This window comes from Oryza brachyantha, chromosome 6 (genome assembly GCF_000231095.2).
Source record: "Oryza brachyantha chromosome 6, ObraRS2, whole genome shotgun sequence".
Lineage (NCBI taxonomy): Eukaryota > Viridiplantae > Streptophyta > Magnoliopsida > Poales > Poaceae > Oryza > Oryza brachyantha.
This window is the reverse complement of record NC_023168.2, coordinates 3,720,018-3,735,252: the sequence shown is the minus strand read 5'-3', so window position 1 is coordinate 3,735,252 and position 15,235 is coordinate 3,720,018. Positions and strand designations below refer to the sequence as shown.

Genomic DNA, 15,235 nt, shown 5'->3' with positions numbered 1-15,235 from the left:
CGCATCAGGTCGAGTGGCACCATATGTCTACCGAAATCACATTTGAGGGCTTTTCTTTGAACACGTAAATGTTATGAGATTTTTACATAAAACCGTTCTAAAATCATTTAGCACTTTAGGAACTTCTATATATGATCATTTCTTTATAAAAAATTATTTAGCAGTTTAGAAAGCTTGCATACAACAGCTGAGAAAAAATTTAAGATTGTAGTAAAATAAGACAGACCTTACTCTACACAAGTTTTCAATGTGCCAATGTCATGCGAAGCGCATCAGGTTGAGTGGCACCATATGTCTACCAAAATCACATTTGAGGACTTTTCTTTGAACACGTAAATGTTATAAGATTTTTACATAAAACCGTTCAATTTGTTTAAAATTCTAATAGAATTTCTTTAAACTGAATATGCCCTAAAGAGCGTGCAAAATATAGCTTACTCAGTTCGTCCTAAAGTAAGGCAAACTTTTGATCATTTATACCAACGTCTGACCATCCGTTTTATTTGAAAATTTTTCAAGAAATTTTTAAAAAATAGTCACACGTAAAGTATTATTCTTGATTTATCATCTAATAAAAACAAAAATATTAATCATAATTTTTTTAATAAAATAAAGCGTCAAATATTGTAGCTAAAAAATAAAATATTGGTTTATTTTAGTACAGGGAGTAAGACCTTAGAGTACATAGAGTAGAAGGTGATGGCGTTGCACAATGAACATCACGAGTTCGGGACATGCAAAAGATGCAAACGGAGCACGCAAAATTTCCCACATGTCAAAGGGTGTCGATTTCCGTACGCATGTTCGGATGACACAGGCAGCCCAGAGGATGGAGCGTCCAAAAATCACAATGACGGTGGGGTTTGGTACGAGGGATTTATTTTTTATTTCTTTTCTCATCAAATCTTTGGACGCTTATTATAATATTAAACGTAAACTATTAATAAAATTCATCTATAATCTTGGACTAATTCACGAGACGAATCTATTTAGCCTAATTAATTCATGATTAGCCTATGTGATGCTATAGTAAACATGCTCTAGTTATGGATTAGTTAGGTTTAAAAAATTTATCTCGCGGATTACCACTCATTTATAAAATTAGTTTTTTTATTAGTCTATGTTTAATATTTCAAATTAGTATCCAAACATCCAATATGTCATGGGGCTAAAAAGTTTAGCCCCATGTAAACAACCCCATAGTGTCTATACTATATCTTAGGCCCGTTTAGTTCAGTTCGTGAAAGGAAAAATTTTAGATATTACGTTTGGACGTTTGATCAGATATCGAAAGGATTTTTTGGACACAAATAAAAAAACAAATTTCATAGCTCCTCTTAAGCGTGTGCTTGAGAAAACTCTGTTCCATTTTCGGCAAGCGATGGTGGCATTCACACTGTGGGCACTGCTTTGGAGAAGTTTTACCTATGCAGCGATGGCCTTTGCAAGGCTCGCATCGTCTGTATGGCAAGACTCTCGTGTCCTAGTTCCTTCCTTGCTCATAGTGGACGACCAACTCTCGAGATTGTTGCTACTAGGTTTAGTCAGAGATGCCTCGTTGTTTGGGTGTGATGAAGCTTGGCACAAATAACGTTTTACAGTTTCTTTCTACCAGTGTTGGTGCTTTCTACGAGTTTGTTATAAGTTAAAATTTGAATTTTCAACCTTAAATTTAGAGTTCATTTTAAGAGTTTTTTGTCATAGTTTATTTATCAACAATTACTTTTTAGATTATTAAGAACACATATAAATATTTTATTCATATATTATTGTTCATTTGCAAATATATCGTTCTGACTTTTTCCACCAAAAAGCCCACCAATGACCTTGTTAGTTTTTGGCAAATTTTCCAAGATTTCTCCATTTACTAGACAGAGCACTAGTCCTTACGGTCTGTTTCTGCGGCAATTTGAAAGTATACGTTTTGCATATCCTGCAATCAAGTAGCACCAGCATCATAGATAACAATCATGTATGCCAATTTAATGGTGTAGACCTGTTGACAAATCAACTGAGCAGGGAAATCAGATATACCTCAGGAAGATCTTCAAATCGAACCTCTTTTGTCCCCGGCTTGCGGATTCGTTTGGGATGGCGATCACTTTCCTTCCTCCTGCAAACGATCACATTATCAATTCTCCTTTTAATTTCTGGTAATAAAAATGCAAAGACAGTGATCTTGATAATTTTTAATAGTCGTCTTTTCCTAATGGAAGATTGGTTCACCCTACATGAATCCTATTTTTGCTGAAAACACTGATAGTGTAGTGCGCTGACAAATAAATGTTGAAGACACATAACTGAAAAGCTTCTAATCTGGGTGGTGCCCCTTATCTTTTCGCTTCCACTTATATTTATAAGTCAAAATTTAAATTTTTAACCTTAAATTTGTTGTTGATTTTGGGAGTTTTTTCACCAATGTTTTTTTCCTAGTCTTTGGTTTTAGATCACTAAGAATACATATATAAAAGTTTTATTTACAAATTATTTTTAGTTTGCAAATTATTTTTTATGCTTATGAGTTGGCTTATAAGTATAACTAAATCTCATAAAAGTTCAGTCCAACAAAAAACACCTCATATCAGTATCTTACGATATTAAATCGTTTCTGATCGTTGGATCTAACAATGTCCTTCCTACTCAATTAGATCTAATAGTGAGAAATAATTTATTTCCATGAGATATCAGTACCTTGAGGTACTTTTTATTGGACCGGAGCAAATCTCATAAACAAAGAGAAACTAATTGGGGTGCTACTTCTACTCTAAATAAGCCAAAAGGTACTCAAAACTAGTTTTTTCTTAACAATATAGACTTTTTTTCATTCGGCTTCGGTCTATTGACTCGAGCTTTAAAATTGACTTTTGGCTTATATGGTTTGTAAATGGGTGGCTTAAACATTTCAAGTTTAATGGTGTGATGCTACCTATACTTCAAATAAACTAAAAAAAATTAAAATAGCTTTTAGCTTAACAATATAAGAGTACCTTATCACTTAAAAACCTAATAAAAAATTATTTGTTTGTTTAGACTTATATTCTTTTCTTAAACATCAGCTTTTGAGCCTAAACAAAGAGGGTCTAAAGGGTAGCTTAGGGTTTAAAAGAAGAACACAATGAAAAAACGGTTTGTTTGTTTAAGGTTAAGTTTTACGGTTAAAAATCAGTTTATAAATCCAAATAAAGAGGGCATAAGACAATTTAAAAATCCATATTCTTTTTTTCTTCTTACTTCAAATGTGCATAAGACAATTTAAAAATGCAGCGATATCTACTTGGTTGTCGTTACCATCGAAGGTACGGAGACGGTTTGTTTGTTTTTTTAAAAAAGAAACACTTGATATACTAGCCAAGTTAAAAGGAATTCAAGCTATGATTAATAATTAATAACACTTTAGTCAAGTACTAGGCGCATAGTCGACACGAATGAGGTAAAAAAAGCAATTGTCGACAAGAATGAGAGCACAAACGATACGGTCATGACTCCTACTGCTGGTCGATCCACCATATATCCTCTTATATTTTTCCATGAATAACACCGGTGAATCTTGTCGTTTGACATCACTAGCTGCAAGTTAATATTTTAGGACATAAAAAAAATATTAAGTGTAGATAAGGCTTGAGGCTAATGCTGTCTAGTCCCAAGCGGTGAGTCGACTGTTTTTGAACCAAATTCAATTATTTTGATTTTTCAAAGAAAGTTTTGATATATTTTTTGGCAAATATGGTTCGTATATACAATAATGTAATAATCTTATAAACAATATAGGCACAAATGATTTTGCTGGAGTATGCGACAACTGATTTTGTTTTCATCTCTAACACCTTTATACTATTTTTTAAAAAAACATTAATAAAAACTTAATTTTAAGTTTGCACTATTTGATCACACAATTTCGTTTTCGCTTGGCGTACTAAAAAAAGACCATTACGGCATAATATTTTAGCGTGGCCGTGTTTTTAGCTACATCAATTTAACTGATGTGATAAGACTGCTACCCTATCAAATAGATACATTACCACTATCATGTTTTTTCTTATGCTTACGAGCTAAAATTTAAATTTTCAACCTTAAATTTACACTTAATTTTTGGTTTTTCACTTGACTTTTAGATCACTAAAAATACATATATAAAATTTTTATTCATAAATTATTTTTTATTTACAAATATATTATTTAGTTTTTTCCATGAAATAACCAAACAATTATCCCTAGGAGTGTTTGGTTTGGTCCCAGTCTGGGCGCTAAGACATTAAGAAAACTTAATATATTTATTTAAACTAGTGACAACCTGCACAAATTACCGTAGTTCGACCCGCGGCCATCTCTAGCTGGCTCGGTGCAGATTTAAATACAAATTTCGGCACGGTTTGTTTTTAAGAAGTACTGAGCCTGTGTTCAGTTTCTAAAAGTTTTTAGGAGATGAGTGACATGACGCGTACGGTCACATATTTAAAGTATTAAACGTAGTCTAATTATAAAGCAAATTTTAGATTATGCCTGAAAACCGTGAGACGAATCTTTTGAGTCTAATTAATCCATTATTAGCACATATTGGTTACTGTAGCATCTATGGCTAATCATGTACTAATTAGCTCAAAAGATTCGTCTCACGATTTCCCCAATAACTATGTAATTAGTTTTAATGTTTATGTATATTTAATGATTCATTTATATGATTCAATGTGATTTTTTTGAAAACTTTTTAAGAAATAAACATGGCCTAAATATATCTCTTAAATACGAATTTCGGGTCCTGTCTCCTCCGTATGATTGGGCCACGTGGCCGCGTTGCGCTGCAAACTCAGCTCTGATCGATCGTGCCCTCGTCCTGCGCCATCCATTCATAAAAGGAAAAGAAAAAGGGAAAAAAAAATCTGCCGCCCTTCCCCGGCGGCCACCTGTTCTCCGCATGCCACCACAACTCTGCCCAGGGACAGCAACGACGCCACGCTGTGTTGATACAAATTTATATTGATATTGATATTGATATTATGATTAGTAACGACGAGTAAATAAGTGATTGAGAAATATAATGATGTTAAATTGGAGTACCTATTATCATACTATATTGAAAGTCTAGAAAATATAATATTGCCACGAAATCTTTTCTTCCAACATGGCCATGCCTGGCAATATATATTTTCTGGACTTTCCATCGGATTATAGATACTCTAAATATAGCATCATTATATTTTCTCAATCACTTATGCACTTGTCGTTACTGATCATAATAAGTGGTTGGTTTGTTCAAGTCAGAGTGGAGCTCGAGCAGTACAATAGTAGATAATTTTTAACTCCACGAACGTACTTTTCATTTAATTTATAATGAGTGTAGATTACATGAACCATCTTTTTCTTCTTGATCTTTCTATCGGTAATACTTCATTGGATCATCCAAAATTTCCTCGCTAACTCAAAATTTACCATTTTAGTTTAATTGTCAATTGACATTCAATACGTGTTGGGAAACTGGCATTGAAGCAACCATAGCATACATGTTATGTGATCAACATTATCTTTGGACAACTATGTAATTGTGAAATTTAACAACCAATAGTTTTTTTATATCCTGGCAATTGGAAAAAAGAATAAATGTGTTATAATGGAGAATGAGATGGGCTGGATACAATTGTCTTCAGCACCGAGCTTCTCTAGCTCTATACTATTACTAGGGATGGTCATGGGTGAACATGCGGGTGTTTTAATATCGGTTTTAGTTAAACTAAATGAACTAAATTTTATTTTATGATAAAATTTAATTTATTTTGTTGAGTTACAGCGGATCCTAAATTATCCGCGAGGTGACATATACCCATCCTAGACTATTACTACGTTCTAAATGGGCAGAAATTTTTTTTATTATATCTTTGCTATGCCTCTTGGCCAATAATTTAACGTCCAGCGCGCTATTTTTCTGGTTGGTACTAAAAGTGAGAGAGAAATAAAAAGAATTCCAGACAACCGGACAGGTGTCAGCCACCCCTTCATCAGAAAAAGAAAAAAAAGGCTCCCCGCCGAGCCGTGACGTGCACCCCCACGCGCACGGGGCAACCGTTTCGATACTCGAATATACCGCCGCCGCCGCCGCCGCCGCCATCACTGATCCGCCGCTCCCCTCCTCCTCCCCTCTCCTCTCCGCCTCACCGAAGCCGCGATCTCGCCGCCGCCGCTCTCCGACCTCGCGATCCAGCCTCCCGCTACTCCCCACCCCAGTCCACCTGCCCCCCGACCAGAAGCTTCCGGCCGAGCGAGCGAGCGGCGGGGGGGATGGGGTACATCGGCGCGCACGGCGTGGAGACGCTGAAGCGGTACAGGTACAGCGGGCAGGACCACTCGGTGGTGGCCAAGTACGTGCTCCAGCCCTTCTGGAGCCGATGCGTCACCCTCTTCCCGCTCTGGATGCCGTGAGCTCCTCCTCCCCCCTTCCACTCGGCTCCTCTCCTCGCTTTGATGCGCTCTGCTCTCTAGCTCGTGATTTGTTAGATTAGCTTACGGTTCGGCGAGTAGGGGTGTTTGTGTGTTTGATCATGGGAGAGTAGGGGGTGCCGGAGTGGCAAGCGACTGAATTTGGTTATACTATGTTGGGGTAGTGACTCAGTACTGACACTGTATTTCAACATTTGACTGGGAAAAGGTTGAAATTGATGGTAGGAACATCTAATTGAACTGGTTAAGAAAAGTAGCATCTAGTTGCACTTGCACTTTATACATATTGGAAGTTAACCCTTTTTTTATTTGCTTGTTTCCTTTAATTTGAATTTGTGTTTATTTCCAGTTAGTGAGTACTCATTAGTTTTATGCCATGCCATTTCATCTGGACACTGTAAGAATAGACTCAAACCTCTCTGAAGAGGCATTTGCACTCTTGTGGAGGATCAATGTAGGCATCTATGTGTTTTGTTTTCATACTTTTGCAATCCTATCAAGTCGGCTTGTAGATCTGCTTAGTTTTGCTTCTTGTTTTGTTTTAACCTGTGACTCTGTGAGCTATATTTTTTTGATGATTCACAAGTACATGCCTGACAAATGGTCAAGTTTGCAGGGAGTTAAGCAGTCATGACTCTCTAACTGTATGTAAAAGAAGAAAAGTAGTATGCCTATGATTGCAGCTTTCCTGCTGTGTGATAATTGTAGCTTTCCTGTTGTGTGATAATAACTTCCAAAGATACTCATGTATATTTAGACTTTTTGTACAAAAACCATCTATGCTGATTCCTTTCTTCTTCTTCTTTTTCACTTGCATGTATGGATCCACACTCAGACCTAATATGGTAAGAATATGGCTAACATATTCTCAGTTTTTCCTTGGCTTTGATAGAAAGGTTATGATGCTTTCTGAAATTTCAGATCACACTCACTGGATTCATGTTTCTAGTCGTATCAGCGCTTCTTGGCTATGTAAGTGTATTCACTTGATTTACTATTACAAATATGAGCTGCCAATCCCCTAACTATGTCTTTCGATCCATCCCATGTTGCATGCTATGTAACATATGCTCTTTCATTCTTCATGTCTTGTTGCACCCTTTCTATTCTTTACTTAATAGAATACTAATTTTGCAGATCTATTCACCCCGCCTCGACACAGCTCCCCCTAGGTGGGTTCATCTTGCCCATGGATTACTTCTCTTCTTATACCAGGTTTGTGAAACTAATCTGAGTAGAGTTCTGATTTTTCCCCCCCCCCCCTGTATTTCTTTATGTATATGAATCGTGTGTCTCAATATATCCAAGTAAATTGGAAATTATAATCCAGCTTGTGCGTCAATTTGATTTTATTAACTATTTCCCTTTCTTGCATGTGCTTTAATGGTACTATATTATACCTTTGCTAGACTTTTGATGCTGTTGATGGTAAACAAGCAAGGCGTACTAGCTCATCAAGTCCTCTAGGAGAACTTTTTGATCATGGTAATGTTTTAAGGCTTAATGCTCTCTTCCACACCCGCGTGTCTGCTTTATACTCACAACATGAAAATGTTTCATTTTACAGGATGTGATGCTCTTGCTTGTGCTGTAAGGATTTTCTAAGCCATTTCGCCTATAAAAATCACTCAGTTCTGTATTGACTGATTAAAAATCACTCAGTTCTGTATTGACTGATTTCATCCTTGGTTAGTTTGAAGCATTAGCCCTTGGAAGCACCTTGATGTGTGGAAGGTTTACTTTCTGTTTCTGGGTGATTGCTGCTGTCCCGTTCTATCTCGCTACATGGGAACAGTAAGAAATTTGGAAGTCAATTACCCTGTGCTTACTGTATATTTCCTCAAAAAAATCCTCTCATTTTTTTCCAAGAAGGATATTGCTTATTGTAGCACCACTTAGGCTATGTTCGGTGGTTGGCTTAGTAACTCACTCAGAAAATGTAGCAGTGGATTAAGATTTATTATTTATTAGCTATAAAAAATTGAAAAATGATTTATCTGATTTTTTAAAACAATTTTTCTATAGAAATTTTTCTTAGAAAACACACCATTTAGCAGTTCAGAAAGTGTACACACGGAAAATGAGAGAATATGGATTGGAAAGAAGGGGTAAAGAATGCGGTCTTAGCCTTTAGACCTACTGCATTCTGTAGTAATCTTCAAGTTCTTGATGAAGATTGATTTAGTGATAAAATACCAATCTTTTCTGCAAGTCCTTGTATTATATGTCACTGGATGTATATATGTGGATCTGGAGTCTGGACCTATCATGTAAACCTCGCAATCCATTGTTTCAGAATGGTTCAATGGCACAAAAGAATAATGCCTAAAGCTTCGAGAAACTAGATCTGTAATGTTTATGTTGGTAAACTGTTTTCTCACTTTGCTTTAAAGTAAGTTGATATGACAAAATGCAAGAGAACTGCTCCCATTTGCTCTGACAGGTTCATACTTCGAGGAAAAAAATTGGCAAACCTATTGTCTCCATTTTTGTACTGTATATGACTATTCTGCCTTATCCAGTTATCCTGGTTCCATGATGTTAACCGTTACATGTCCAGTTTGTGTAACATCTTGGGTTCCTGTTCTATTTCTGTCAAAAAAAAGTTTTTAACTAATGATTTTTGTTTACATGGATACGTAACTAAACTTACTAGTGATTACTTAATTGTCTGGTAACAATTCTTTATCTTCAGCTTTCATTACATTCGTTAATTTGTTTATTGACATTTGTTACTCATGCCACCAGCTTTTTTACGAATACACTTATTCTTCCATTAATAAATGGACCAACGGAGGGTCTGATGCTGATATATCTATCCCACCTTTTTACCTTTCTTACTGGTAATTTCTGTAATAAACTAACAATTGTGGACTTTTCTTCTATGAATCTTTGTTGCAATGCAATGTTCTGGCACAAATACTTGTGTTATGAAAACTTTCTATTTCCCAATATAGGTGCTGAATGGTGGGCACAAGATTTTCGGAAGTCAATACCCCTTTTAAATTGGGTACCCCTTCCCTTCATTTCAGGTATATTGTTTCAATCACGAGGAAGTACTTATTTCCATTTTCTATTAACATAATCACATATTTCCAATCAGCTTCGACATCAACTGGCACCGTGTTAGCCAATGAAGTGCACAAAAACTCAACACAACTGCTACTAGAACTATTTCTGATTTTCTTTCTTTCAATTGTATCAGATATCCCCTTATACATCATTGTGATAATTCTTATGATCCTTTTTGCTGTAATCCCCACCATTGGATCCAAGTGAGTGTAAATTCTCTTTCTTATTCTTTCTGAAGTAACTTTTGCAGCATCTCCGCAGCATGAAATAAGACTAACAAATATCACTCATGTACCATATATCTTTTGAATCATCTTTTCTTACAAACAATTGATTCTTGCATTGCATAACTGTTCAACGTATTCCATATTGATACCCATAATGTTGATTTCATCTTATGAATGGCTATTATTTCTTGTTGCATGAATAGGTACCTTAAGTTATTTTCTGTGACACTTTTCATAAGATGCAAGAGCAATAAGCAGCACTATTCTACAGTGTCTTCTTATCTATCATTACTTACTAAGATTCATTCTCCTGTTGCAGTGTCAGCAATGTCCAGAAAGTAGTTGACGCGAGAAAAGGAAGCATGGTATTGGCATTGGCAATGGTACGCTTATTGCATTTTTTCGTATGTAGAGGACTAGAAGCTGGAAGCTTTTGAGCTGTAGGAACTGTGATAGTCCTGCATGTTTTTGGAAATCTAAGCTATCTATGTTTATGGACATTTTTCCCCATTAGGTTTGTATATCTTATGCATAAAAAATGATAAACAACTTTTGACTGAAAACGGAATTGGTCCTGGGTTATTGTAAAATGTCTCTGTTAGTTTCAGTTTTGTTGCATCATTGCTTCATGTTAAACAAGTGCCCAAAGTTCTTAACAATGTGCTATTGGATACTCCCTCCGTCCCCCAATATAAGGTATTGTAAGTTTTGGAGATATTAAGGATAGTGAGTAAAGATTCTAATGTCCCTCACTAATATAGGAAGTGGAAAATAGTTGGGGTAAGGTGAGGAGAAATTTGAGTTAGAGATGATTGATGTGACAAGTAGTGTACCAAAATCCCTTACATTTGGGAACAAAATTCAAAAGAGAATCTAAAAAATGACATTGATAAACATCTAAGTCTAAGAAATGCCATTGACGAGTGCAAGTTCTAGGTAATGTCATTGTACAGACGAATTTGTCTGAAAAATGCCATCGTCGTTGGGGTTCCATCCATTCTTGCCATTAAATATACCATTCACACTATAGAACTTAACAGAGAAATGCTGACGGAACCCTAATGATGATGACATTTCTTAGACAAATTCGTTTGCACAATGGTATTTTATAGAGCTCGCACTCGTCGATGTCATTTTTTAGAATTAAGTGTTTGCCAATGACATTTGTTAGATTTTTTCTTATTCAAATGGTAGAATCCCTTATATTGATATTACAAAGTTTGTTTTCAGTCAACATATATAAAATCTGGATGTACAGAACAATAAGCATTTTCTTAAAAAAAGAATCCTACATAACCTAATTTTGAAAAAAAAAAAAGCACTTTAGCCCACCTTTTATTACACAAGTTTTACTTTGGATCACCCTTAAACCTATGTTTTCACTTTGGACCGGATAAGTTTGATATTGTTGCAGTTTGGATCATCCTGAAAAACTTTTCTCGCAATATCTAACCTCTCTTTTGGCAAATATATGGACTGCATATCGATAGGAGTTTGCCGGTGTACCGAAGCCGATGTGTTTGAGATCGTTTATGTGTACTACAAAACATTTGGTTGGTCCAAATTGCAATAATGACAATTTTACCTGGTCAAAAATGAAAAGATAGATTTAAGGGTGGTCCAAAGTGAAGCTTAGGTAATAAAACATGGTCCAAAGTGCAATTTACTCAAAAAGAATTGGAAGTATAGCATCTGCACAGTTCCAACAATAATAAACCATGTGATTTTTGCTTTTATCTCAACATATAGCATTGTATTCTTACATTTCTTTTTATATTTCACTTGCAGCTGCTTCCTTTCATTGCACTGTTAATTGGAGTTGCTGTCTGGTATGGGTATCAGTAATCTTCTTGTTGTTTATTACTCCCTCCATCTCAAAAGAGTTCATTTTTAGCCTACCTCACATATACCTATACAAGCTACAAAGACTAAAATACCCTTTACTTTTCAAACCCCAGTGCATTTGTCTCCTACCTTTTCAAATCTCAATGCGTTTGTCTCCTATTTTACCAAACTCCAATGCAATAATTACTCAAAAATGATGTATTTTGGAACAATCAATATGGGCTAAAAATGAAGTCTTTTGGGGACGGAGGTAGTATGCTAGTCTTATATGACGCAATGCTGTGACTGGAATACTTAGGATTCTTAATATTATTTGTAGGTCTTACCTCTCTCCTTCAGATATTATGAGGAATCAGCCACATCTGCTTGTGATCGGAACTGGTTTTGCTTTTGGATATTTGGTGGTAAGTTTTTAATGTGCTGTGCCCCTAGCATGGATGATCATTGATGGTTCAAAGTGGCGTAACACTTGATTTTCCCCTGCTTCCTCACCGCTCTATCACCCATTCACTGGAACAGCCACTGCCAATCTGCCATTCCCAATGGTCATGCTTATCAGATCTAAACCACATTGTTTTTGCTAGGCCTTATCTATCATTAAAAATAGCTATCTGCTATGAGTTCAAAGCTATTAGGGACGCTCCATGCTATATTTCACCATTCTTCATGCTCAAATTATTGACAGAGAACCAACAAGGACAAAAATCATTTTTGAAACCAGCCTTGTTGAAGGTAGAGTTCCTACTTTGTTGAAATGGATCTTTGTTAAATAGATTACCAGAAAACCAATACGCTGCTTCAATCAGGTTATGATTAACTCATCTAACATATAAAAGTTTGAAACCAGCCTTGTTGAAAGTAGAGTTCCTACTTTGTTTAAATAGATCTTTGTTAAATAGATTACCAGAAAACCAATACGCTGCTTCAATCAGGTTATGATTAACTTATCTAACATATAAAAGTACTATAGCTATATGAAATAATGACCAAACTTTTGACAACTGTGCAACAAAATTGCAAAGGGTGTCCACATGCAGACAAATCAAGCCAATGGTATTTGCTCATATGTATCATCGTTGTCCTGGGGCAGCAATTAGTTATACAGAACCTTGCTTTTCGTCTGGAAAGGTTGATAAACTGAATGCTGCTTAGCTTGTTTTGTGGATGGTACATCATATTGGGTATCCTGTGTTCATTAAAGTGGATCAGTATTTCATCTATTTGCAGTTCCTTACTTATTGTCTTAAGCCAGCATAATATTCCCATGTAGTTTATTTACCTTTGCCAAACTTTCTTATGATTTACTTCAATACGACAGTTTCTAAGTCAGAGACTTTTAACTCTACACTGAGTCTCACAAATCACTAATTACATTATATCGAACCATCCAAGTCATATGGCTACAATTAAATACTTCTCCCATCATGTGCCTGTATATGGAATCCATAGCTTATGAAAAGTACTTATGGTTAACATGAACAACTTATTGTACTGATATACTGCCCTCAGCAGCCCTATATTGGTCAAGAAGCATCTAATGACACTTGGTTCACCTGTTGTGCCACTGCCCGTTGTTCTTTAGTGAATAGTGATGCAAGCATGCAGTATTTTTCTGTGGAGTGATATTTGCAAACATAAGGCACAATAGTAATCTGCTATCATCCTTGTTTTTCCTCCTGGGATTACTGCTGATATTCCAAGTTTTCGCCATGCATGGACAGGGAAGGATGATACTTGCCCATTTATGTGATGAACCCAAAGGTCTGAAAACTGGAATGTGCATGGTATGTCTGTACTCCATAGCGCAGTCTTCCTTCTATCTGCACATAACATGTGTACATGAGTTTTGCTTGAAGTAAAATACTAAATATATCTTATTTCAGTCTCTGGTGTTTCTTCCTTTCGCTATTGCAAATGCTCTCACAGCAAAGATCAATGCTGGGTAATTTCTTATATCTCTGTTGCCCCTAGTACCACCAATATTTCAGGTGAACCATTTGTGCAGTGCCATTAAATGATATATCATTGTACTATTTCTAGGATTCCTTTAGTTGACGAGCTGCTGGTTCTTTTTCTGTATTGCGCCTACACAGGTGAGCTGATTTTCCTTAATCATTTATGTTTCGTGTTATATTGCTGAGACTCACAGAACTCAGTTTTCTTGTCTGGTCACTCCATTTTTGGGAAACATGTTGGCTTGGTTGACATTAATCTTCTGCTCGTCCCCTTTATCATTGTATGTATTGCAAAGTCCAGAATGTAAAGTATCATTTAGATATGCCCAAGTTATATTCTGATAGACTGATTTCAGATTAATGGCTAGTGCTGGCCCAGTCTGCTCCTACATTCCTACGCACACAAGCTCAATAGCTATTTTTATTCTTCCTCGTCTGTTACAATAGAAAATTCAGTATGATCTGTGTGATTCACGAGCAGACATTTGACTCGTCCTCACATTTATATATATGTAACACACTGATACTGGATGTCAAAATTAGGATATACGATGCATGCCCCATAATCCATGCCCTATTTTCATTTATTGTGTGACCATGATCCACAGTATACTATTATCTGTTTTTTTAAGTTTACCTTCTTCTTGCAGCTTGTTATTTGTTCTACGATCAATTTAGATCTGAGTGTTTTATTTATTTGTGCAGTGGGCCTTTACCTGCATCTTGCAGTTTCTGTTGTGCATGAAATCAAGGATGCTCTTGGAATCTATTGCTTCAGGTATGTAAGTCTGTTATCTTACTATAATATGGAGGTTACCATTTCTCATCAATTTCTTTTTGCTTTTTGTCAGGATAACTAGAAAAGAGGCTTAAACATGTGTGAATTTTTACACAGCATAGGAGGCATTCTGTCACCTTGTTTCATTCCAGATATTTTTGCCTTTGGCACATACTTAGTCTCATCGGTGTGCATACGGGGATCCTGCCCCTTGAACACCGCAACAAGCAGTTGTTTATTTGATCTGTTCGATGCAGATAGATACTTTTGGAGAGTGTAGCAGAAATATCTTTAGAACTAGCATATATGTACATGTTTATTGTTATGCACCCAGCGTGATGTACTGCGTTGGTTACTTGGTTCCATATATATGGAATCAATGGGTTATGTATTTTTAGATGACAGGATGATCTATCAAAAGCTGTGGAGTGCCTTGTGCAAACAGAAGGATTCCATGATTGTAGCTTGTATTACTAACTCGACATTTTCTTTTCTCGACTTGTTACTCTGGTGCAAGTCTAGCATGATGCATCATCCGTTGTTTCGGCGCCACATTAATGTATGTGTTTCTGTTATGTTTTTCCCCTTGTCTGGTTGAGACTCCAGGACTCAGACAAGAGCATAGTTGGATGCAACCGCCCAGGAATCATCACAGACAGATTGCAGCAAGGTTCCAACAGCAAGAGCAAATTACTTCTCCTTCCTCTCAAAGTATAACTATTTCTAGCATTATTCATAATACTACTTATCTTACAAATTACTTCTCATTCAATATTCTTCCCATTTTATTTTTATATATCCTTCCACCCTCGTACCTTCCTTATTTATTAAAAGATAACATATTTTTTCTCAACCTTAATTTACACGAAACCATCTAAAAATACTGGTGTTTTTGGACGGAGATAGTCATGCATATCTTTTCACTTTTG

The 15,235-nt window shown here is 36.0% G+C and overlaps 1 protein-coding gene across 1 annotated transcript; it reads left to right on the top strand.

The window, feature by feature from the left end:
• The first annotated feature begins 6,033 nt into the window (after positions 1-6,033).
• On the top strand, positions 6,034-14,881 carry LOC102710791 (choline/ethanolaminephosphotransferase 1-like). The gene is made up of 18 exons (XM_006655830.3): positions 6,034-6,407; positions 7,265-7,274; positions 7,351-7,401; positions 7,567-7,644; positions 7,839-7,914; positions 7,997-8,019; positions 8,123-8,223; positions 9,178-9,272; positions 9,387-9,461; positions 9,635-9,704; positions 10,048-10,111; positions 11,517-11,557; positions 11,893-11,977; positions 13,295-13,357; positions 13,457-13,515; positions 13,614-13,666; positions 14,234-14,306; positions 14,380-14,881. Exons 1-18 carry the CDS (start codon positions 6,271-6,273, stop codon positions 14,399-14,401), a joined length of 1,176 nt encoding a protein of 391 aa, XP_006655893.1. The 5' UTR covers positions 6,034-6,270; the 3' UTR covers positions 14,402-14,881.
• Positions 14,882-15,235: the final 354 nt, after the last annotated feature.